Consider the following 27,438-nt stretch of genomic DNA (forward strand, 5'->3'; position numbering starts at 1 on the left):
TATATATATATATATATATATATATATATATATATATATATATATATATATAAACCCCAAAAATACACTGGTTCATTATTGATTGTTGATTCATCACATGATTGATTATGCTGAAAAACTGTCACAAAATGAATTGTGAAGTGATTGCATATAAATACATAACATGAAAACCAACAACATGAATTAGGATGTGATCGTATAAAATCCAGAAGAATCTAAGAAGTTCTAAATATATATATATATTTTTTTTAACTAACAAATTTCACAAAACCTCATTTACTGAAGTTGGATATTCGCGAATCACTGATTCCAAACAAAAGATTCATAAAGGTGCTTCACAGCGGTTTCAAAGGCATCCAAAAGATACTTCTATCCGAGGAATTTGCATAAAACTACTTTGTAAGAATTTGAAAAGCGATTGGCTCAGTGTGAAACTGCTTTAACAACAGGAGCTTGTGCAGGTTTCCTGCTGGTGGTGGGTCCCAAGTGAGACGCTACACCTCTCTCTCTCTCTCTCTCTCTTAAATGAATCTGGCCAAATCAACAGCACAGGGACATAATCACTGTACTATATGAAAATCTCATCTGACAACATTCCCACACAAACTAATGCTGTTTCTGATTACAGGTGTGAGGAATGAAAAGATGGATTGATCAGGTTTCTGAGTAGGTAGTTGAGTTGTGTTTCTGAAGATCGTTGTGATGTGAGGTGTGTGATGTGTGTGTGTGTGTGTGTGTGTGTGTGTGTGTGTGTGTGTGAGAGAGAGAGTAAACCAACCCTCATCCTGTATAACCAGCAGGAAAGACGCACACTTTCACATCAAACTGAGCATCTGTCAGATTCAGCTCTACTGAAGTGCAGCTAAACAAATGCACTCATTCTCATGTGGTTACAGTGCTGCAGGTTTGATGGTTTCCTGTCTTTGTGTGATGAAACAGCTCCACTTAGTGGTCAGTCTGTGAAGTGACTGATTCTTCTGCTCAGTCTTGTTATCGTTGGGGCTCTACCCATCACAACCTTTATGTGGACTGGAAAAGCAAAGTTGGTCCAACTAAATGTTTTCAGACAAAGTTTTGAATTTTAGTTCAAAAGTTTAAAAAGCCTTTAAGTTTAAAAAGCAGATAGATAGACGGTGTCAAATATGTTATAATCCAATAGCACGATCAGATGATAAGAGCAGGGGCCTGTACCATGATGGTAGCTGAACAAATTCAGAGTTACAGGATTAGTTTTGAGTTGACAAAACCAAACCTCTCCAATCCGGCTTTGTTGGTACCATGATGCTGTTCATCAACTTTCTTTGTCAATTCAGGCTTTGATCCTGAGTTTGTGGAGCGCGTGCACATGAATGTGTGACATCACTGGCGAACAGCCAATCACGAGCCTTGCAACATAAAGCAAGTTTGATTTACTTCTCGTGAGAGACCCAGCGAGATTCAAAACTAAAGGTTAAAGGTTTTGCTAAAGGTTAAGAGATTGAAGAATATGACAAATTTAAATGTCATATGAAAAATGAAGGAGGACTAATAAAATAAATGATCTTGCTCCATCAGTGTAGCCACAAGTGGAACTTGTTAACTTAGTTTATACATTTGAAAATATATAGTGATAGAGACTTGAACATGTAAGTTCAGATTTGTAATGTTTTAAATAGTGCAATCTTTTGATACTACAGCTTATTTATATCACATGATCTGTATACATTAATATTTATTTAAAATAATGTATAATAACTGTTAAACTAAAATTGCTTGTGTGTAAGAGATAAATAATAATATGAATCACAATAATGATATAAATCAGAAAATGACTCAGTTATTATCATTAAAGCCAGACTTCTATTTATTTATTTATTTTTAAGCATAAGTGGCCTTTAATTTGGAGCAAGATAAACTGGAGTTACTTTGTGTCAGACATGTGTCACTTCTCTCACATCTGATTGGTTCACCTTCAGTAATAATGCTTTTTATTTTTTTATTTTTTTTTATGCTTTTCTGTTGGATGAGATACTTTCCCTCTATGCAATATGAAATACCTCTAGTTTTGTTTTCTTCCAGCTGTGCCCCCTTTTCCGGGCTGCTCTCTTTAGGGTGCGAGTATCCAAATAGTAGTAGCCCAATTTTACAGTCTCTGCACTGGCTACCTATTAAGTTCCGTATCAGTTACAAATTATCATTACTTACAAGGCCCTAAATGGTTTAGCTCCTGCGTACCTAACTAGCCTTCTACCACGTTACAACCCATCACGCTCCCTAAGGTCACAAAACGCTGGACTTTTGGTAGTTCCTAGGATAGCAAAATCCACTAAAGGAGGTAGAGCTTTCTCACATTTGGCTCCCAAACTCTGGAATAGCCTTCCTGATAATGTTCGGGGTTCAGACACACTCTCTCTGTTTAAATCTAGATTAAAAACGCATCTCTTTCGCCAAGCATTCGAATAATGTATCTTTTTAATTGTGAGTGTAGTTGCATCTGATCAAAGGTGCATTTATATTCATTAGCTTGGGTTAAACTAATTTTACTTTGTTGGATCAGCAGCTATGCTAATGATGTCTGTATTTTGTTTCTATGTTTCGCCACGGGATTTACATCCCGTGGTAACTAGGATTTAAACAAGCTCCAGTCTGGATCCAGAACACCTGAGAAGAGATGATGCTGACCCTCAGAGGACCCCAGATGATGCTACCTTGAATCAACAAACAGAACTAACAATTATTGCTAAATGTGTGACTGAATCGTATAATAACTTAATTAATAATATTGATAGTTCATCGTCTAGCTGACTACGTCTTTTATTATTATTATTTGTATTTTTTCTAAAATCCTGTCAAATGTGCACAAACTACTAGCTACTACTAAATATTGTAGAAACATAATTTTCTGTAAAGTTGCTTTGTAACAATTTGTTTTGTAAAAAGCGCTATACAAATAAACTTGAATTGAATTGCTGCAGAAATTCAACACCGTTAACAATCTATGTGGCAGTATTAAATCTAGAGTTTGATTTTGACAATGAGTAGGTCCTGTCACCACTTGTTTGACCCATCCCAAAAGAGTTCAGAATGTCTAGAAATGCTGATCCCACTTTTCATTATCAACATGGATATTAAAAATTTAACGAGGCTTTTAAGAGATACTGAAAATATTGTTATAAATTGTAGCAACACTTCCCCTCTACCTTTTGTTAGATGCAGCTTATTTTCATAATCATGTTCATAACAGTAATCTTGGGTGGTAGACTCATTTAATTAAGGTTCAACAAATAAAACACAGATGCAATATGGATAAACAAATGATAAAGCTAGGATTATTGAATATCAGTTCCCTTTCTACAAAAAACACTAAATATAATATGATCACTGATCATAATATAGATGTGCTCTGTTTGACAGAAACATGGCTAAAACCTGATGATTACATTATTGTAAATTGTTACTCTTAAATTGGTTTGGAGATTTTTTTGTATTTTCCAGGTCGGGGAACTATGAAACCTGTGTTATTCTGCGTGCACCACTTAGACATCCAGACATTGAGTGATGACAACCTGCTATGCATCTCTTCACCACAGTGTCTGCAAGTCCACACACCTCTTTAATGTTATTTTTAGTGATCTCCGACTTGCAAAGTCAAACATGAATTTGTGTTTAGCATTAGAAAGCAAAGGTATAGACTTCTTAATTCATAAAAAGTTGTGTTCATGTGTGAAAACTTGATGTGATGAACAAAACGTGTACAAATACATTTTGATTAGTCACAAAAGCATAATTACTGCAATAATCCAAAAGCCAATGGTAAATAATAAAAAAAAAAAAAATAAAAAAAAACCTACTACTGTATTTTGTTGAGGGTGATGTTAATGTACAGCTCGTTCTACAGAAGTGCATCATCAGCATGACTTTAACTGTGAAAGAATGATTTTTCAAAACAAAAAAAAAATTGCATGGTGTCTGAATCTGGAATAGCATAATACGGTTTCTGTCATATTAAGATGCATCCGCAGGATTTATTCTTACAAAGTCTGCAATTGTGGTACATTTCTCAAAACGAACTGAAGCCTGATAATTGCTGAAAATTTCCCAAAGTAGGTTTCGTGAGTAACTCTTCGAGCACACTGTAAGAAAGTCATGGCAACACATCTTTCCCCCCCATTACTTTATTATTATTTAACAAATGTCAGCTTATTTTAAGCTATTTTAAGTTGAATATGATTCTACTAAACATTTAGAAAAAAAAAGAAACCCTAAAAAGTTAAAATGACTTATACAGGCAAGTTTTACAGTTAAACATTTAAAGCAGAAAATGAGAATAAGTTTAGATATGTAAATGAGTGCCAAGGGAATAATTATAATTAAAAAAAAAAAAAAAAAAAAAAAAAAAAAACAGTAATAATTCTACAAAAACTGATTTTAAGTAGGTTGCCTTTACTGAAAAAGTCTGAGGCAGATTTGTTGGAGGCAGTCATTTCATAAAGTAGAAAATGGTTATCAATGTTAACCAAAAAAAAAAAAAAAAAAGTTAAAAATTACCTTAACCTTACCTAAAACCTTATCTCCTAACAATACACACCCAACCAAAAGCTTCATTTGGTTCAGACAAGATGTGTAAAACGAAAAAAAAGATCACACAGACATTCCAGAGAAGTAGTGAGACATCAGAGCAGTCCTGGAGCCGCACAACTCTGAGGAGCTCACGTCGTGTTTAAACACTTCACTTCTGAGACTCAGTTCAGTTGAGTCACATCCAGTTCCCAGTGCATTTAATCCCAGATCCACCCTTCAGACGAGCGGACGGCACGCTGATTAATCGCCAGAGAATAGACTGCAGGATTACTCTGGTGCCGCTTCATAACTGGGCGTGAGACACACATATTTCTCAGCCCATAAATATCTAAATATCAAGTAAAATATCTATAAAAAAATAAAAAACGCCTTGTTCTTCAGAAGCCATGTTATTATTAGATAAATTAATTACATTATTTTATTTTTTTTATTTTTTAAGAAATGTGGCAGCAGTTCTGCTGTTTTCAGAAAGTTACGAGCTACTTTTTCATGACAGAAAGGGGTTTTAGTGAATCAGTACATTTAGATTTTTTATGTTCAGAATTCACTGATTAAAATCACTGAACAGAAAAATATTAAGGTATAAAATATTCTGCTATGTGTATTTTTTGTTCAGTAAAATTGTTCAGTTTGTTGCCCATAATCAAGACTCATTCCTACAAAAACATAATTATATATAATTAAATGATTCAGTCACACTTTATTTTGAGGTCCAGTCCTCACAATTAACTATGACTTTTGCACTAAAAAACAGACAATATGTAAATATGCATGCTAATAAGCAACTAGGTAAGGGTGAGAATTGGTCTTTATAATGAAGTGTTTCTCATACATTTTTAAAATATCACCTCTTTAGATTCAGTTCAGTCAGAAACTTGATTTTTACTTTTTTTTTTTTTTTTTTTTTTTACTTTTTACATATCACATCCTATTAAAAAAAATTAAGGCTAGTAATTAATTATATGGTGAACTGGGGTAAAATATGAGAAAAAAAACAAAACAGACAAACTGTTCAGTTCAACGATGCAATTAAGTATAAATTAATGATTAATAAATAATAGTAGACAGCTTAATATCATCATTATTGTATGATCCAACAGATTTAAATCAGAATAAAAATTATAAAACTAAATCTGGTTTGTGTGTGTGTGTGTGTGTGTGTGTGTGTGTGTAACTATAAATGCAAATAAAGGTGTAACCTCACATTATATAATACAAATTAAATAAAACATGACAATTGTTTAGTTTAGGGAACATATATTGTTGGATTATAAGAAAATGTTACATAACATTAAAAAAAAAAAAGACTGAATCAAAGTAAAATAAAATAAAAAAAATAAATATCAATCTCAGTTTAGTAACTAATATAAAATAATTTAGACATGTATTTGACACATTGCAGCATAAACATGAACATCCACTGTGGATTAATGATAATAATAATAATAATAATAATACACATTTTTTTATAACATCTTGGTGGCATTTCTTTTTGCTGTGCAGACATTGGAAGTAAAAAAATGGCAATATGGAGGCATAGCAGGACCATAAATAGAAACAGCTATGCCAACATCTTGCCAGATTCTCTCTCCCTCATCTGAACTCGTTGTCGTCTCCTCTAGACCTGATCAGCAACTTCACATCCACACGATTTCACAATTACCTGCTTTAAAACCTGTCTGGCTGGAACATTAAAACATAATGTGCCACTATATATATAAGACTTAAATTGACTGAATCAACCTGAGGCTATTTTCATAGCCCTACAACCAAAGCAACATCAGAATAACTATATAATATACGAAGTAATATTCTATATTTCTCAAAATGCACCAGTTTGACTGTTTTCACCAATATCATTGGTTGTTTTAGGTTAAAAGTAAATCATTGTAACAATAGCCAATAATACAGGTAAAATTGCACCTAAAAATATTTTGAAAGGTCAGTCTACTATCATCATACCTAGACTTTATTAATCACAGTACATCAGGACAATTCTTCTGTATTAAAAGTTTTCTTAAATATGATGTTTAACTGTGAAAATGAGGTGCTAAATATACTCTAATTTACAGAGATTTAACATAAATGTGAACACTGGATAAAGACATGTTGGAGGTAAAAGTTTTTACATACAGGATTTTTTATTTATTTTTAACACTCCATAAATCAGAAAATACAATCAACAACCGGGAAGAAGAATAAAATCACCATGTTTTTAGGAATAAAAATTAATTCAAGTGAATGCTATGAAACACTGTTTAAAAAAAAAAAAAATTATATATATATATATATATATATATATATATATATATATATATATAGTTTGAGTTACGTGTACACATACATATATACATGAATAAAGCATTTAAATAATACTTTATTTTTCTTTCAGTTTTTTTTTCGTTCTTACTTTCTCTCGCTCAGTTTAAAACTAAAAACTAATTTTGAGAAAACATATTTCAAAGATAATTGATTGTAGGCTAATTTAACTCTACTGAAACATAAACATAATTAAATAAACCCTTAAATGTGGATGTTTTCCTTATGGAATCAAAATTGACCCGTGCATTGAAAATAATGTATTTTTTACACTAAAAAGGGTTAATGAGAAAATCATACTAATGAAGAGCAATAAAAATCAACGTACCTGCGGTTTTTGAGTCTGGAGCACATCTCCGTGCGCTAGATCGGTTCAGGAGTCTCTCTGCTCGCGAGGCTCCGGCTGGACTGAGTCGAGCTGCTCCTCTGAATGGGTTTTTCTGAATGAGGTGAGTCAGCAAACTCCGGCGGGCTCAGGTGTGCTCAGGTGTGTTCGGCGCGATCACGTCAGCGCGGGGCCGCGCCCGGAGCAGATTGCGTCATGCAGGTGTCCGCGCAGAAGCCTTTCAGGTTACACTGGACTGAAGATGCTTTCAGATGCTTTTAAAAGCTCTGCTTCTTCTTCTTTTCCTCACACACTCGTCTGTGTGAATCACGCGCGGTCTCGGTCTGGACGGGGTCCCGTTTCTCTCGGGATGTGAGCTAGACTCTCGGAGGGGGTCTCTGACTCAAACTCGATTATATGGATGATTCATTTAATGATTCGGCAGAATTTTTTCTCGTGCTGAAGCTGACCGATGCCTTGTCAACCATTCACAGTCCACACCTTTAGTAACTGGTGCATATCACTATGTTAGCATGGATCACAAAACCAATAATAAAAGGTTTATTATTATTATTATTATTATTATTATTATTATTATTATTATTATTATTATTATTTGTGCACCAACTGAATGTTGAATAAATAATATTTCCATTGACGTATTGTTTGTTAAGGATTATATTTAGCTGAGATAATCTGGAATCTGATGGTGGAAAAAAAAAAAAAAAAAAGAAAGGTAAAAATATAGAGAGATATATTGGCTATTACTACAAATATACCTGTGCTACTTATAGCTGCTTTTATGCTCCAGGCATTAACACCCGAATGAACACTGTTTCTCATTTAAAAGTCTTACAACATCGGATATCCTTATTTTGAAACGTGGACTGTGCAAGAATTCCGATTAAGTAACTGTTATAAATAACTAGAAGAACATAACAGCAACCATTTGTGCTATAAACCAGTGTGTTTATGATTAGGATAATGGATAACAGTTTCCAGATGCAGTTTCAAGCAGCATGATGTTTTCGTTGGTAAAATGACTCAAAGCATGCGACACCGGAAGTCTCGTACATTCAAATTACAAAAATGGCGCGCACCTCTCATGTTAAAAATAACGTGGAACGAATCTGAACTGAAATATTTGCACTTAAAGGTAAAGTGTGACGTTTTGGATACAGTTATTTCCTATGTCTCAGTTTGTTTTGCAGATTGACTGTAACTAACATTGACTAGCTTACTATAATCTATATAAGAGTGTTTACTGATAGTTCATGAAATGCAACTGTTCATTGTCAAACAATGTGATTGCCAAACACCTTGCCATAAGGTTCCATTTGTCAACATGCCATGTCTAAAATATTATTATTATATAAAAGTAGCCTAATGCATTTCTTAATCTTATTTATTTATTTATTTATTTATTTATTTATGTCTGTATTTATGTATTTATTTATTTATGTATGTATTTATTTATGTATGTATTTATGTATTTGTTTATTTATTGTGAGACTGGCTAATGCACTAAGCTATTAAATTCAGAAGTTTAATAAAATGATATGGTAGCACCCTACGATAAGGTGGAACATTTAAGATTATTTATCTATGTTAGTAAGCATGAATTTTAACACTTACAAATACATTATTAAATCAAAGATGTATCTCTTAATATATGGACCTTAACTAGCAACGAACAGTTGTAATTTTATTTAACTAATGGTAACAGAATTAAAGAAATGTATTGATAATTGTTAATCAATGCTATAGTTAATGCATTAGCTAATATTAACTGATAGGAGATTATAGTAAAATGTTGCCAGTATGGGTATCAACCAAAAAATCTGGAAAGTTTTCCGGAAATGTACCAGAAATGTTCCGCCCCTTTGAAACCCTAGTAACCAGTGATATAAACAGATACATGCTAATGAACTAATGCTGTTACCTAACCAGATGTCTGACCTGCATCCTTGTCTAACATCTCTCTAATGCCTCAAAGATCCTGAAAATCACTGATTATAATAATAATAATACTCCTCAGACTGTTGGCCTAATTTCTCGCTGAGGTGAGTCACCTCCTGTGCCGAACCCATTTGCTGAATCCCACCTGGATCCTCCCACATTTCAAGCATGAAAGACGTCCATCCGTGTGCAAAACGGCAAACCCAAAAAAAAAAAAAACGCCCAGCAGCAGCAGCACGGCCCTCCACTTTCCATTACAGCAGAAAAAAACACACTGTGTCAGTCTATACGCCTTATTTTCTCACGCAGTAAGTGTGTGTGTGTGTGTGTGTTTTATTGGCATAGTTACACACACATATTTCCCCATAAAGGCTCTCTCTAAAAATCTACTTGAGAGAGAGAGTAGCAAAATCTAATTAAAGATTTTGTTGAGTTTCATATTGGATACATAAGGCTTTTCTGGCCCATATATATATATATATATATATATATATATATATATATATATATATATATATATATACAGTAGAGAGAATAAGGAGGAAAATAGAGCTCAGTTTTATTCAGACTAAAACTGAGTGAAAATATGCAGTTTAGCGGACATGGTGCATTAATTATGTATGGTGAAATTCTGATACTTGCGATGTAAATCAATGAGATCTTTAGCAGTGTAGCAGATACTACAAACTACCATTCATCACTCTATATATCCAACAATACGTCTTGGTAAGATGAGATTTAAATGATCCAATGCACTGATGACTGAGGGATGAACACAGTTCCTCAAAAGTCTCTTGATCAGATTTGAGCCTGACTCATTTTTCTAAGAAATGATGTCTGGATAATCAAATAAAGCCAAGCTGCTTCAGTCCATTAAATGCTCATCTGGAAATATGAATAAACTTATTCTGACGTTTACTTGATAAAGATCAGTCAAGATTTCAGCAGAAAGACATGTGGAGTAAAAGCCGAAGATGTTTGTACAAGAGCTTTTACTTGATAAAAAGTGTGAACATGTATTGTGTGCAACAGGTCTAACAGCAAAGTTTAGCTCTTGTGATGCAGCAGCACTTCAGGCCCAGTCTGCTAATGCAAGGGCTTTATTTGTGAGCTCAGCAGAATGAAAGTCTGAATCACACACACTTCACGGTACTTTGAGCTCCACGTGTGAATCACCTTCAGTGACCCAGACGGGCTGATCTCCAGTCCACTCCGCAGGCCGAGGCTTGACTCACCGAAAACAACCCAAACTGCCGAGTCTGGCCGTGTGTCATGTAAGGAAAGCTCATGTGGGGATCATAAAGCTGCTGGCGCGGAGCTGGAGCGAGTCGGTCACACCGCTGCATTCGCTCATCCACACATGTTTGTGATCAGACACTCGTGACGCACGTTTGCTCACTGCATGAATCAGCTCTCGAGCGGCGGACGCACGGACGGAAGCTGTGATGTCTTACTTTTATGTGTTTCACTATGTGTTCTTATCATTGCTGGCAAAAGTTCACGCTATCCGTGTAGCTCAAAAATCAAAGGTCAAACAGATATGACCCAGTTCACACTACACAGCACATAGTGGGGCATGTCGTCACACTGTATGGGATAAACTGTCTCCAAGGGAACTTGAGAAATATAGCTTCATTTATGAAAGCAATCTAAAACATCTTCCACAACATATATTTAAAAGAAATTGTAGTGACTACATTACATAACATAACACAACATAAACGTGACAACTTGCCCCATCAGAGAAAAGTTAAAATCAACTTCAACCTTTCTTTCTTTATATATATATATACACATTTAAAACAGTCAATCATTTAAACAACAACAAAACATTTGGGATTTTTTTTCCCCTGTATATAGTTTATTAAAGTGTATTACAGCCTATACACGTTTTATAGCCCAATTAAAAATGTATTAACATGATCGCAAATCAAATGTCAAATAAATATAATAACCAGTTTTAAAATGTAGCCTATACTGAAACAGACACGCGCACGCAAACATTTATTAAACACGAGATTATACTGATTCACGTCCTATCATTTAGCGTCTATTAAAATGATCTCAAAAATTAATGACCACATGTAAAATACATACTTCTTCCCTATTTCCGATGTTTATATATATATATATATATATATATATATATATATATATATATATATATATATATATATATATATATATATATAATATTAGCTCATATATCATAAACTCATAATTTAATCTGAAGGTGAAGTATCCTCTGGGTTATTAACCTCACCTCGTCTGGATCCGCTGCGGCGTCCGTGAATCCAGATCTGCGCTGAAATGTGGTTGTAGACACCTGTAGTTCACCTGATTCTGATCGCAGCCCATTCACAGAGCCTTATAAACACCTTCAGAGGGATTCCCTGGAATCTGGCAGAGACTTTCCCCAGTACTGTCGGAATTCCCCATCGGGATACGGGCGAAACGGGGAGGACAACAACCGAAGTTCAAGACTATTATGTCGGGTTCTTTGTTATTTTGAGGGAAATGTACCTTTAATTCTCAGGAAACGACTCCTGAAACTACAACTGAAAACTGTCAAGATTCAGCAGTGAATGAATGAATGAACACGAAAGTGAAAGTCATTATTACTCGAGCACGAGCACACACTCAACACTAGATGGCGGCAAAATAACAACACATGAGCAGTGTTTGCTTCAATGATATCAAACCTAAAATAGTTTGAAAAGTTATTGGTAATTGTATGGTAGTTTATAGCTTCATATATGCAGCTTATATTTACTGATTTACTGAATTAAAAATGTATTGAATAAAATACTAAGTAACTTCCCCCTATATATGGAAATATATAGGCTGCAAATAGGCTACATTTGAATACAGACTATTAATATTGTTTCTTTAGACTTTTATAAAAATCAACTATGAGCTCACCATTCAGCACTCTGGCCGTTATAACAAAAATATATAGACGTAGACTATTGTTGATTATTAGTAATTTGTCATTGTAAAGACAAGAGATTGTGCCATAAAAATCCCCCTGTACTTTCCCACAAATCAAATACTTCTGTTAAAATCATCCTTTTAGGAAAATAAACCTTTTTTTTTTTTTCTTTCTTATTATGATTTTCTTCAAAGGGGTCATATGATGCGGTTTAAACTTTTCCTTTCTCTTTGGAGTGTTACAAGCTCTTGGTGCATGAAGAAGATCTGTAAAGTAGCAAAGACTAAAGTCTCAAATCCAAAGAGACACTCATGGCCGCGGTGTGTGAAACTGTTTCATTGAGAAAGCGAAACTACTTTGTTTGGCCTTCCAAAAGAGGACATGACTAGAAATCATGTTTATAGTGGGTTTTATGTTTATGTCTCGTCGCTCCGGATGGTCAGGGCATCACACTATGTTAAGGAGCGTAACATTTCCATCACATGCTTGAGGTATTCGTCCAGTCACAACGAGCTGTGGCTAAATTAAATATTGACTGACCGGCAGAAAAAGAGCATAATGAGCTTCCAAAAAGCAAGCTTGATGAATGTTTCCTGCGCTAGAGGTCTCCATCTTCAGCGAGTGGATCTCTCAGTTTCCACACAGAAACATAGCGGTCCTGAGAAACTCACGACCTCCAAAGCGGTCTCTAGAGCAGCTAGATCAGCCATCTCCTGCTGGTCCTCTGCTTCAGGGCACAGAACTAACATCCCTAAACACACCAGAGGCCAGTCTCGAGAGACTGGTTCCTAAGTTCATTATCTGGCAGTGTGGAAGCTTCTGCAAAATGGGTCCCAATAGGTCCTGCACACTGTACAAAGAGGGTACAAGATTCGGTTTGGGTCGCGTCCGCCTCGATTCAACAGGTTATTTCCCACTGTGTTGCGCCCCGAGAAGTCTCTGGTAATGAAACAAGAAGCAGACACTCTCTTAAGGAAGGAGGCCATCAAGGTGGTCCCTTCTTTCGACAGAGAGTCCGAGTTCTACAGCCGTTACTTCATTGTTCTAAAGAAGGATTGGTGGTGCAATTCTAGTATATCTTCGATTGTTGAACCACTCAGTCATGAGACTCAAGTTTAAAATTCTTACAGTAAAGCCAGTCGTCTCTCAAATCATGTCTGAGGATTGGTTTGTGACTATAGATCTGAAAGATGCTTATTTCCGTATATCCATCCTTCCTCATCACAGGAAGTTCCTGAGGTTTGCTTTCGGGGGCTAAGTTATACCTTTTGGCCTGCTGTACATGACACCCTTGCAATGGTGGCTCAGGACCAAAGGGTTTTCCCCGAGGGGCAACCTGTTTTGCAATGATCAGGGTCACGCAACATTGCTTACATGCCTTTGACATATGCAAGAAACCATGTTTCCTTTCACAAGGCCCCGTGTAATAATACTAACTACGGACAGCAGGTGGACTTGATTGCGTCTCGAGAGACCTCACAATGTCCCCTCTGGTTCTCCCTGACTCATCCTGCTCCACTGGGCAGGATCTCCTCTCACAGGTGAGGAGGACTATCTTTCACCCCCACGTTTCCTCCGGGGTATGAGGGAAGAGGTTTCTTTGAGATTTCTTACAGTCGAGACTGTATTTCTACTTGCCATCTCTTCCCATACTTCCTACATCCCTGCGAGGGCTTCCTTCTCAATCCAGAAGCTGACATAGTCTCCACCACAAGTGCTTTTATATTTCATCCCCGCCAATGACATCACCCCAGGATTCCCTCAGAAGGATTAAACACCGTTTCAGAGCATGAGAACACAAGGGAGTATGTAACCTAGTGATGGTTTGTTTCAACAATACTGTAATGCAGTGCAGGTACAATACTTCAAACCAGCACAAATTATTTTACCTCATTTGTGACTCTACTGCAGCTGTGAATGGATCATTTCACACACTTCTGGTTTCAATTCATGTGACTTTTGACCGATTATATATATATATATATATATATATATATATATATATATATATATATATATTTACACACCAACTGATATATTTCAAATGTTTATTTTTTTTTTATTTTGATGATTATAATCCCAAATTCAGTATCTCAGAAAATTTGAATATTGTGAAAAGATTCAATATTGAAGACACCTGGTGCCAAACTCTAATCAGCTAATTAACACAAAACACCTGCGAAGGCCTTTAAATGATCTCTCAGTCTAGGTCTGTAGGCTACATAATCATGGGGAAGACTGCTGACTTGACAGTTGTCCAAAAGACGACCATTGACCCCTTACACAAGTAGGACAAGACACAAACAGTCATTGTAAAACAGGCTGGCTGTACACAGTGGCTCAGTTTGGGGCGGCAGTGGCTCAGTGGTTCATGTAGGTTGTCTACAAACCGGATGGTTGGTGGTTCAGTCCCTGGCTCCACCTGACCAAGTGTCGAGGTGTCCTTGAGCAAGACACCTAACCCCAGCTGCTCCCGACGAGCTGGATGGTTCCTTGCATGGCTGACACCACCTCCGTCGGGGTATGAATGAGTTTTGTGAATGGGTGAATGTGAGGAAATTTGTAAAGTGCTTTGGATGGCCATGGGTCTGTTGAAAGCGCTATATAAATACAGTCCATTTACAGACCTCTGTGTCCAAGCACATCAATAGAAAAAAAAGTGTACAAGCAATAGGGATAACCGCACCCTGGATAGGACCTATTCAAAAATGTGGGGGATATTCAAAAGAGTGGACTGCAGCTGGAGTCAGTGCTTCAAGAACCACTACACACAGACGTATGCAAGACATGGGTTTCAGCTGTCACATTCCTTGTCAAGCCACTCTTGAACAACAGACAGCGTCAGAAGCGTCTCGTCTGGGCTAAAGACAAAAAGGACTGGACTGCTACTGAGTGGTCCAAAGTTATGTTCTCTGATGTAAGTCAATTGTGCATTTCCTTTGAAAGGGAATCAGGTTCCCAGAGTCTGGAGGAAGAGAGGAGAGGCACACAATCCATGTTGCTTGAGGTCCAGTGTAAAGTTTCCACAGTCAGTGATGGTTTGGGGTGCCATGTCATCTGCTGGTGTTGGTCCACTGTGTTTTCTGAGGTACACAACACAGCTGTGTACCAGGAAGTTTTAGAGCACTTCATGCTTCCTGCGGCTGTCCAACTTTATGGAGATTCAGATTTCATTTTCCAACAGGACTTGGCACCTCATACAGTGCCGAAGCTTCCAGTACCTGGTTTAAGGACCATGGTATCCTTGTATCCATGGTAAGGCCACTATCAGAGTAACCTGGTCTCTCATAACACCTGAGCAGTGCCACAGACTGATCGACTCCATGCCACGAAACAAAAGGAGCCACAGCTAAGTATTGAGTGCTGTACATGCTCATACTTTCATGTTCATACTTGTCAGTTGTCATTACTTGTCATTTTCTGAGATACTGAATTTGGGATTTTCCTTAGTTGTCAGTTATATATTATAAATAAAAATGTGAAATATATGTGTCTGTGTGTAATGAATGAATATAACCTACAAGTTTCACATTTTGAATGGAATTAGTGAAATAAATAAACGTTTTGATGATATTGTAATTATATGAACAGCACCTGTGTATATATGGGTGGGGCGTGCGTGGGGCTAAGTGACATCACTACATTAAATCCCACAGTTTTGAAAAGACAGGAAGGCAACACTGCAACTTTTGTACTCAAAGACGGGAAGCTTTAATTTAAGTGCATTTTCATGTTTTGGTTTTTACTTAAAAACACCGTCACACCCAGATTCTCACATAAAGAGTGTAAAATGACACGCTTGCAGCATCTTCTCCTGAGCGTGACTTACTATCCTTCATCTCTTCTAGCTGTCACATGAATGAATGAAGACCCAGGGGAGTGTCAGTGTGGCGACACAGCTGAAAAACATTAAATAGTCCTCCACTTTTCACTAAGATTTTAGTCATTTAACCAAAAGAAAGTAAACAATGCCTTTTTACGTATAGCTAGCGTGTATATTTCTTGTTAATATAAGTTTTAAACGTAAATAATCATTTTAGGCTACTCTTATTTAGCTCACGCATTATACAAATCATCATCATGAACAGAGATGACATAACTGAATTCAATGATGAACTGCCTTTAACTATCATTTTGCATTATTGAGACACTGTTTTCCAAATGAATGTTGTTCAGTGCTTTGACGCAATGTATTTTGTTAAAAGCACTATATAAATAAAGGTGATTGATTGATTGATCATCATCATATTTTTTTTTTTAAAGCAAATTTTAATATGTAAATCGTGAGTAGAATTCTACTTTTATTTAGCCAAGGTATTCTACGAAATATTTAATAATAATAATAATAATAATAATAATAATAATAATAATAATAATAATAATAAACTGTATATTTTTAGCACATATTGATGTAGGAAGATTCATCAGCCAGTCTTATTTAACTTATGCAAGATACCACATATATTTATTAATAATAATAATAACTAGATAAAAAAGTTCGTCAAGACAAACTTTAAGTTGGCTTGAGAAAGCCTGGCCAGTTTAAAGAGTTTAAAATTAAATTTTAAGTTAAGTTAAAAAGTTTGATAATTGCTATGCAGTTGCTAGGGTACCCGGAGTGGTTGCTAAGGTGTTGCTATGCGGTTGCTAGGGTACCTGGGATGGTTGCTAGGGTGTTGCTATGCGGTTGCTAGGGTACCCTGAGTGGTTGCTAAGGTGTTGCTATGCGGTTGCTAGGGTATCTGGGATGGTTGCTAGGGTGTTGCTATGCGGTTGCTAGGGTACCCCGAGTGGTTGCTAAGGTGTTGCTATGCGGTTGCTAGGGTATCTGGGATGGTTGCTAGGGTGTTGCTATGCGGTTGCTAGGGTACCCCGAGTGGTTGCTAAGGTGTTGCTATGCGGTTGCTAGGGTATCTGGGATGGTTGCTAGGGTGTTGCTATGCGGTTGCTAGGGTACCCCGAGTGGTTGCTAAGGTGTTGCTATGCGGTTGCTAGGGTATCTGGGATGGTTGCTAGGGTGTTGCTATGCGGTTGCTAGGGTACATGTACTTAGCATGATTAGCAAGGTATCTAGCATGTCGCTAGCATAATTAGCAAGTGACTAGCCATGTCGTTAGCATGATTAGCAAGTTACTAGCATGTCGCTAGCATGATTAGCAAGTTACTAGCATGTCGCTAGCATGATGTTAACATGATTAGCATGTTTCTAGCATGCGACTAGCATGTTGCTAACATGATTTTAACATGATTAGCATGCGACTAGCATGTTGCTAGCATTATTTTAGCATGATTAGCATGTTGCTAGCATGATTTTAGCATGATTAGCATGCGACTAGCATGTTGCTAGCATGATTTTAGCATGATTAGCATGTTGCTAGCATGATTTTAGCATGATTAGCATGTTGCTAGCATGATTTTAGCATGATTAGCATGCGACTAGCATGTTGCTAGCATGATTTTAGCATGATTAGCATGTTGCTAGCATGATTTTAGCATGATTAGCAGGCGACTAGCATTTTGCTAGCATGATTTTAGCATGATTAGCATGTTGCTAGCATGATTTTAGCATGATTAGCATGTTGCTAGCATGATTTTAGCATGATTAGCATGTTGCTAGCATGATTTTTAGCATGACTAGCATGTTTCTAGCATGATTTTAGCATGATTAGCATGTTGCTAGCATGATTTTAGCATGATTAGCATGCGACTAGCATGTTGCTAGCATGATTTTAGCATGATTAGCATGTTGCTAGCATGATTTTAGCATGATTAGCATGTTGCTAGCATGATTTTAGCATGATTAGCATGCGACTAGCATGTTGCTAGCATGATTTTTAGCATGACTAGCACGTTGCTAGCATGATTTTAGCATGATTAGCATGCGACTAGCATATTGCTAGCATGATTTTAGCATGATTAGCATGTTGCTAGCATGATTTTAGCATGATTAGCATGTTGCTAGCATGATTTTAGCATGATTAGCATGTTGCTAGCATGATTTTAGCATGATTAGCATGTTGCTAGCATGATTTTAGCATGATTAGCAGGCGACTAGCATGTTGTTAGCATGATTTTAGCATGATTAACATGTTGCTAGCATGATTTTAGCATGATTAGCATGCGACTAGCATGTTGCTAGCATGATTTTTAGCATGACTAGCATGTTGCTAGCATGATTTTAGCATGATTAGCATGTTGCTAGCATGATTTTAGCATGATTAGCATGCGACTAGCATGTTGCTAGCATGATTTTTAGCATGACTAGCATGTTGTTAGGATAGATAGATAGATAAGTTTGAATAGATAGATAGATAGATAGATAGATAGATAGATAGATAGATAGATAGATAGATGAGTTTGAATATAGATAGATAGATAGATGAGTTTGAATAGATAGATAGATAGATAGATAGATAGATAGATAGATAGATAGATGAGTTTGAATATAGATAGATAGATAGATAGATAGATAGATAGATAGATAGATAGATAGATGAGTTTGATAGATAGATAGATAGATAGATAGATAGATAGATAGATAGATAGATAGATAGATAGATAGATAGATGAGTTTGATGATAGATAGATAGATAGATAGATAGATAGATAGATAGATAGATAGATTAGTTTTAATATAGATAGAGAAGTTTGATAGATAGATAGATAGATAGATAGATAGATAGATAGATAGATAGATGAGTTTGATTATAGATAGATAGATGAGTTTGATTATAGATAGATAGAAACAGTTAGATAGATAGATAGATAGAGTTTGATTATAGATAGATAGATAGATAGATAGATAGATAGATAGATAGATAGATAGATAGATAGATAGATAGATAGATAGATAGATAGATAGATGAATATATATGATATGATAGATGAGTTTGAATGGGTTAGTAATAGTACATACAATATGTACATAGTACATAGACTATGAGTTTAATGGGCTTCAGTGTGTTTAGATTTGAATTTTTGACAGTTGGAGTTTGACGGAATGTTCAGTTGAGCAGAGGCTTTTCAATGTAAGTCTATGGGAGTTTTTATGATTTTTAATCTTCAGTTTTATGAAAAGTCTAAGTCCGATCAGTCTAAAAAGATATAGCAACTAACTTCAGATCAGTCTGAAGAGCTGGGCTGAGTTTGGAGTTTGTAGAGTTAAAGCTCTAGGAGGAGTAGCAGTCAAAAGTTTTAGTCTCAGAAGAATAATAATAAGAAGTTTAAATACAATATCAGTAAGTTGGCTCTCTCAAGCCAACTTAATAATAATAATAATAATAGCATCAATGATGATGATGATAATGATGATAACAACAATCTCTGTATATTTCAGCTCGTTCTAATGTGGAAAATGTTTCATTATTTGTTTTATAGCGCAGCGTATCCAAGGATCTTATTGTCATATTTGCCTCGATATGCACGCTTTTATGGAGGCGAGGAATCCGCTGCTTTGACTCTGCGGGAGTTTCGGTCTATGAATGATTAACTGCATTCCTGCGAACATGACGCGCGTCAACCTACACCAGCGCGCGCGCTCGCTCTCTCTCTGTCGGCGCGATGAAGGTGCGCATGCAGCATCAAGGGGGGCGGATTCCGTTGTCATTGACAACCAGGCAGAGATCAGAGCCTGGGGATCGGGATTACATCAGAGGCGCGCGCTGGGCTGGGTCGTGCACTGCGCCAGGTGTGACCAGGCTGTTCTCGTGGGAACTCCCTTCCAGTGGCTCTTCCTGCGGTGCGCCTCCACGCATCCATCGCCCCGGGATATAATGGAGGAATCCCACACATGACACTCGCATTTGAGACGGACTTCATCTGCCTCGAGTCCCGGCGAAACTCGTCCAAGGATCCGGCGCTCAGAGGGAGCAGAGCTCGTACAGAAATGCCTGTGTTTTCTCCAGTTCTGACTCGTCGAGAGTTTCTTCTTCTGCTCCTCATATGTCTTGTTTTATTGCCCCTTTTGCAGTGTGCTGGATCGGTGAGTGTCCCGTATGATGTTTGATGAGTGCATATAACTTGGTGTACATCTTGGCATACTCTCTCTCTCTCTCTCTCTCTCTCTCTCTCTCTCTCTCTCTCTCTCTCTCTCTCTCATTAAAGCGCAAGCAGGCACCTGGTATTGATATATATGTTTCCGGACAGTCCAACACTGTAACCCAGAAAGGTATGAACTGTTCTCCAATTGATTTCAGAGAATTTTTGTTTCTAATAACTCTTGGTTTACTGGATGTGTGTGTGTGTGTGTGTGTGTGTTAGTTCTCACAACAGATGGCAAAGAGTGCAAGTTTCCTTTTCGTTTTGGCGGGGTGATTTATCACCAGTGTATCTCTATGAACTCTCACAAGGCCTGGTAAGTGTTAACACACACCTGCAGTACACACACACACATCCCCGATTGTTATTTTTCAGTAATCACAGAGAAATAACCCCTAAACCATCAAACCCAGTCTCAGGTCACAAAGCCCAAAAACCACATCTGCAGCATATCACACCCAGACTCACGAAGAATCTGCATGTGTAGAATGTGTTTGTGTATTTAAGTCGTTGGGCTAATTTGATGTTTTCACGTTCTGATCATTGCATACTACTCTCAGACCCATGTTTAACTGTTCAACTAACCAATAAATCAGCAGAGAAAAGTCTGTCCATTTATAACCAAGCTCAGATCCGCAGACATTCTGGGCATCTGGTTTGGGATGAGTTCGAATCTGGGTTTTGGGTAGCAAAAAGATCTGGTTTAAGGCAGTTAACCCACTGTACGTCCTTAAGCAGTTAATTTTAATTCAGATCGGAGGGGTTATTATAGTTAACGAAAACTAAAACTAAAACCAGAGAACATATAATATATAAACATATTACATTTAGCTAGTTCCAAAGGCAATATTTATTATTTCTATTTAGTTTAAACTTATAACTTTTTAGCTTTTTAAATTTTAACTTACAACACATACTAAATCAAAACAAGATTGAATCAGATATATTAAATATACATTACATTATATTTATTACATTACAATTAATGAAAATAAATTGCTAACTTTATTTCACCTTGTTGCCTAAATTAAAATATTATTATTAATGTAATAATAATAATAATAATAATAATACGCTTTAAAAAAAGGTTAAAAAAAATACTTAAAAAATTTAATAAAATAAAAATTAAGTCATACTAGTAAAAATGTAATAGCAAAAATAATTTTGTTTGGGAATCTTTAAAATGAATTTACCTAATTTACCAAATGTCTTTTAAAGTGCTGGGCTTAAAACCGTTTGTTAAGTCCTTACTAATCCAATCCCACATCCCTGAAACATCAAGCCAGAGTCGGACCCAGCCCTGCTTCTGATGTAAGCCTAACAGAGAGCTTGAGTAACCTTTAGCCAGCCCAGACTTAACTCCTGACTCGTCATCATCTGTGCAGCTCTTCAGGATCCTCTGCCATACGTCAGCGAGTGGAGCAGATGACTTCACATATACCCATTTCATAAACACTTCTAAACACTGAGAGTGAGTGAGTGTGTTATCAGGGAGAGAGATCAGGGCCGTGACGAGAGATGAAAGAGTGTGTTATTAATGTCACAGCACTGCCGCTCAACAAGTGTGTGCACATCTCCGTATGGAGCAACTCTTCACTGAGCGTTCACTCCAGAAATCAAGAGCACGGTTTGCTTGTGCTTCAAACACGGCGGTCCTCAGTTTGATTCGCTTTCCAAAAACCTGTCAATTTGTTTTCTTAATCTCCCAAACCCTTATGATACAATCTCTTTCTGTGGAATGCAAAAGAACAATTTTGAAGAATAATCTCACAGCTCGCTTTCATTTATCACCTGTCAAGTTCCCAAATATAGTCTGTACCATTCATGTGCAAAGCATGCAATGCTTTTTGTGAAGAACAGACTGAATTATATAAGTCATCTTCCACTGAAAACCATTGTAACTGATTAGTATGATTCTTGAACAAAATCAACTGATTCATCTGATTCAAATAGTGATTCATTTGCAGCTAAAATATAGTTCACTCTGCTTGATCACACAAAGGTTTACATTTACATTTAGACATAAAGCAGGCGCTTTTATCCAAAGTGACTTACAAATGAAGACAATGGATGCTTCTGAAAGACAAACGAGAAGATCTTCAGAATATAGCAGACTTACTGTATGTTGTTTGGAGTATTATATTGTGCTTTCTATTTGTTTTTGACTTTGACTGTGATTCTGTTGTGAAACAAAGTACGCTTTAACATAGGGTTAGTGTTAACCCTAACCCTAACCCTAACCTAGGGCTGTGCAATAATCAGGGTTGCCAGGTTTTCACAACAAATCCTGCCCAATTGCTTCTCAAAACTAGTCCAAAACTAGCTCAATCGCGTTTCCAGGATGTTGCCCAATAAAACAATAGCTTCCCAGGGTTAAAATATAAGTTTTTTGGCAGGGTTTCCTTGGTAAAATTTGCATTTTGGGGGCTAAATATGACGTTATTGGTATTGTCGCTTCGACCCGCGGACATGAAAAACAACCACAGACAACCAAGAACCAAGAAGTTTTGAGAAGCAACTGGGCAGGATTTGTTGTAAAAACCTGGCAACCCTGATCTGAACGCACGTGTGGAGATATACTTCTAATTACAGAAGCGTCTTTACTGATGAGATACGCATGAAAATCGCATTCGATTTTTTGCACAGCCCTACCCTAACCCTAACTTAGAATGTACTTTAAGGGTTAGTTCACCCAAAAATTGATTACTCACCCTCATGTCATTCCAAACCTTTTAGACCTTCGTTCATCTTCAGAACCCTATTTAAGATATTTTTGATGAAATCCGAGAGCTCTCTGACCCTCCATAGACAGCAAGAATCCTAACACAATCAAGGCTCAGAAACACAATATGGAGATCGCTAAAATAAATCAAGTGGCATCAGTAGTTTAACCGTAATGTTATAAAGCTCCGAGAATGATTTCTGTGCACAAATAAAGCAAAAATAATGACTGTTCAACAATTTGTCTCACTTATATAAACAACACATGTAACGTACAGTATATAGTATACTGTACGTGGATATAAGTTGTTTGCATTCGGTTTGAAGCGTAAACAGCATACATTGCATTGCATACATTGTTTATGTGATATTCTTCAAATAGATTTGGAAAGACATGAGGGTGAGTAGACAGCATTTTTATTTTTGTGTGAACTTTCCCTTTAAGTGCAAACTGAATGTAATGTTTTCAGACTCTTATCGTTCTGTGCACAGACTCCTGTGGACTTCGCCCCGATCCGATCGGGAGCTGTATGTGCACATGTGCACTCATCTGTTTTCAGTGAAGCTAATCGTGTCGTTTCATGTCATCTTCCCACTCAAACTATGACAGGTCCTTTATTGCACAAAGACGGTCATTGTGAAACTGTAAAATGATGAAACTATGGTGTCATGTGCTCTTTTAAACCGTTTTCATAGGTTTCACATTATATTGTCGGCTCAGAAAAATATGTAAATGTGACTAGAAACACCAGAGACCGGAAATGTAAAGTGCTGTTCAAGTCATACAATAATAGTAATTATTATACAGTGTGACAAAAATTGATCAGTTCACATGTGCTTCTTGAACTGAGGCGCATTGTTTGAATTTATTTGAAAATCTGAAAGCTGAGAGTCCTGATACAGTACTTTGTTCGTTATTTTGTCTGTCAGGTTCCTCTTCGCTCTGAGATGTATTTTTGACTGCGTGAGAAGAACATGATGAGTAGCATGAGAGCTGCATTGTTTATCTGAGTTAGCAACAGTATCTAAGGGTGGGTGGGTCCTAGTGAACACTCAGTTGCATTCATGAAAATGTTTAATAGTTTTAAAAGCATTAAGCTGAACTAGAGTGTTTTTATTAATCCGCTTAAGTGGGACTTAAGTATATCTTTATATGTTATTGCACTATTATTTCTATATAGTTAAACTAAAATATACTTTAATGTCATTTTTAATAAACTTGTAGGCTACAGCATGTCATGCACTTGAAAAAAAAATCATTTTAATTTGCAGTTTAGTACTTTTAAAATATATTAACTTTAAATTCAGTATTGCGTAAAAAAAGAGTTAAAATGATTCTTTACATGCTTTAGTATGTTCGTCAACACATCAGAATAAGTCTTCTACTTTAAAACACGACAGAATATTATTGAAATAATGATTTAAAATATACTTTAAAGAAACGTTTAATTTGACAAAGTATATGTAGTTGCGTTTAGAAACGGTCTTGAAAGTGTCTTGAAAGTCACTTAAGTGGCCTTTTGTATAAATATTATATCATCTGCAAGTACAGTAAAAAAAAAAAAAAAACATTGTAAGATCTGAAGTACACTTCATTGCATTATTACGAAAGCTCACAATTACAATTTATGGTTGTGTTTGTTTGTTTGTGTTTGTTAAGGATAAGTGAATTCCACTGTAGTTTGTGACCCTTGTTTCAGTCTGTCTGGAGAGTGTCAGAGGCTCATGGTGTTTTGGGTTGGTCTTGTGTTGTAGGTGCTCTCTCACACATAACTTTGACCGTGACCAGAAGTGGGGATTCTGCAGTTCACAATCACAACTCTTTAACGGTAAGAAGTCGTCCTTTCATCATATTAAACCTTTTAAGTCAGCATGTGTTCTTCTTTAAAGTAAGAGCTTGCATTTGCTTTCTCTCTCTCTCTCTCTCTCTCTTTTTTTTTTACCTTTCAGAGAAACCAAACATTCATCATTTCCAATTAGATAAAAAATGTGTAGAATCAGTAAATTCTCTTTTTGAAACAAACATGACATTTTATAGTTTTACTAAATGAACTCAAAGTTATTCATCTGCATTTAGCAATAAATAATAATAAACAACAAATTAAATTTGCCAACAAATATCTCTAAATGCATTTTAATAAACTAAAAGTGCAGAGGCTTCTGTGAACATTTTTGAGTGCTGATGCGAATTAATTATTAAATTACAGTGATAATATATTTGAGTAAATAATATATAAAATAATATGAATCGATTCACAGAAATATATACAATGTATGCTTTAATATTTTTTTATTCATATTTAGATTTGGTTTGTATTTTCTATATGCATTATTGTTAGTGCTGTCAAATGATTAATTTTGATTAATGACATCCAAAATGAAAGTTTTTGTTTGCATAATATATGTGTGTACATACTATGTATATTTACTTTGCATATATAAATACACACATGCATTTACACACGTAAATATTTTAAAATGTTGATTGTAATTTAAATATATTTATATATAATATAAATCATATTAATATAAATATATACATGTAACTATATACATGTAACTATATATATATATATATATATATATATATATATATTAGGGGTGTAACGGTTCACAAAATTCACGGTTCGGTTCGATGCGATACACTGATGTCACGGTTCGGTTCGGTTCGGTTCGATACGTTTTAGATACAGCAAAATGTAAAAACATCTCAACTTTTCAGAATGCCGCAAGCGCACCGCGGGTCATGTGACAAGAACTAACCAATCAGCTTCATCCTTTCCCGTAACAACGTTGAGAGCTCAGCCAAGATGAAGGATCAGCTGATCATAGTTGTATATGGATTGCAATTTTGAAATAAATTTAGTAGCAGAGCTACTGCAAGCGATTTTTAGAGCTGCAAATCCATTTATCCTTCGCTGAAATTTCCGCGTCTCATGGAGAGAGCACGTCATTGTTGCTTAGCAAAGACAGACGCCTCATGAGCGCTTCTGCCCAAGCGCTTTGGAAAGGAGGAGAAAGACGCGCTTAGCGTTTTCCATGCGTTTTTAGGCACGATATGTGAACGGCCCCTAAGGCGCTCGCTCACTCAGCACGCGCTGAAGGCTCGTTGCAAAATGTCGAATGCCTTTAACAGACCAGAAATATAAGATCCTAAAATAACCAACAGGTCTGGTGTTTGGGTTGGATTCCCTGTAAGCTATAGTTTCTAAATGCTGCAGGGATAGTTTGCTGCGTGCATGTTTCTCCTTTTTTTCGTCTTTTCCCAGATAGTACTGACGCATATATCCCAGATATTCCCGCTGGTGTTTTTTTTTTTTTTTTTGTATTCCCGCTGGTGTACCCTGTCATGTTGCAGATGCGACATACCGTTGTTTTTTTATCCACCACTCTCTTGCCATCACCATTATAGCTTAAAGGGAATCCAAAGTGCACCCAAACACCAGACCTGTTGGTTATTGGAGGATCTTCTCATTTCTAGTCTGTTAAACGCATTGGCTATTTTGCAACGAGCCTTCAGCGCGTACTGAGTGAGCGAGCGCCTGCTGAGTAGCCTAACATAAACATATAAGATGGTGTTTTTTTCTTCTTCGGGAGTGTCAGGGGCGTTGCCTGTTACGTTGTTTGGGTTATTGGGCTACCTTGTTGAACGCATATCATTATATTTCTCTCTCTCTCTCTCTTTTTTTTTTTTTTTTTAAATATAATTAATTACTCCAACGAACCGTTCGGTATACATAATGCGTACCGCGTACCGAACCGAAAGCGTCGTACCGAACGGTTCAATACGAATACGCGTATCGTTACACCCCTAATATATATATATATATATATATATATATATATATATATATATATATATACATTTTATTTTTAGAAAGCTTTAATAATCTTAGTACTTCAGCTCACTTTAGTTGAAATGTAAGTATCTCAAAACAAGAACATTTTACTTCACAAAAACAACACTGCATGGAAGTGAACTAAATTAAATTAACTAAATTTAACCAGTTTTCAGATTAAACTCAAAACTACTGTAATGGCTGCTAAAGAAACTTTCATGGCTAAAAACCATAAAATCATTGCATTATTCACCTTACTGCTTCATTTTACATCACCAACAAAGGTATCAAAAGAATCATGACTGTGGAGAAGAGCACATGTTTCGCTCGTGGATGGATTTATGGCAGAGAGTGTGGGTTTATCAGGATGTTTGTCTTTCAGAGGGAGCTGTTTATGTTCATGCATAAATGACACGCTTTGTTTGTGAGATGCACTCCACCAGACCTCTGTGTTTATAACAGCAGATACACAGAGTTTGTGCTCTGGTTCAAACACAGTGCATGTGTACACACTTACGAACAGCAGCGTCATTCTATTTTTTATTGATTTTTTGAAAGGTCATTAGTGGCTTGTTTGGTTTCCTGTGGAAAACTTATATATATATATATATATATATATATATATATATATATATATATATATATATATAATACAGTCATGGCCAAAAATATTGGCACCCTTGGTAAATGTGATCAAAGAAGGCTGTGAAAATTAATCTGCATTGTTAATCCTTTTGGTCTTTTAT

General features: G+C 36.2%; 1 protein-coding gene across 3 annotated transcripts in view; it reads left to right on the forward strand.

Moving 5' to 3' along the window:
* Positions 1-19,633: 19,633 nt before the first annotated feature.
* Positions 19,634-27,438, forward strand: part of LOC127961544 (hepatocyte growth factor activator) — a 118,823-nt gene continuing 111,018 nt past the window's right edge. Inside the window, exons 1-4 of one of the 3 annotated variants that reach the window (XM_052560722.1) lie at positions 19,634-20,076; positions 20,199-20,262; positions 20,355-20,448; positions 24,609-24,682. In XM_052560722.1, coding sequence (XP_052416682.1) covers positions 19,885-20,076; positions 20,199-20,262; positions 20,355-20,448; positions 24,609-24,682 — 424 coding nt within the window. In that variant the 5' untranslated portion in view covers positions 19,634-19,884. The remainder of the gene's footprint in view (positions 20,077-20,198; positions 20,263-20,354; positions 20,449-24,608; positions 24,683-27,438) is intronic. The other 2 variants (XM_052560724.1, XM_052560723.1) reach the window with 2 other exon arrangements.

Source organism: Carassius gibelio, chromosome B7 (assembly GCF_023724105.1).
Source record: "Carassius gibelio isolate Cgi1373 ecotype wild population from Czech Republic chromosome B7, carGib1.2-hapl.c, whole genome shotgun sequence".
In the NCBI taxonomy this organism is placed as follows: Eukaryota; Metazoa; Chordata; class Actinopteri; order Cypriniformes; family Cyprinidae; genus Carassius; species Carassius gibelio.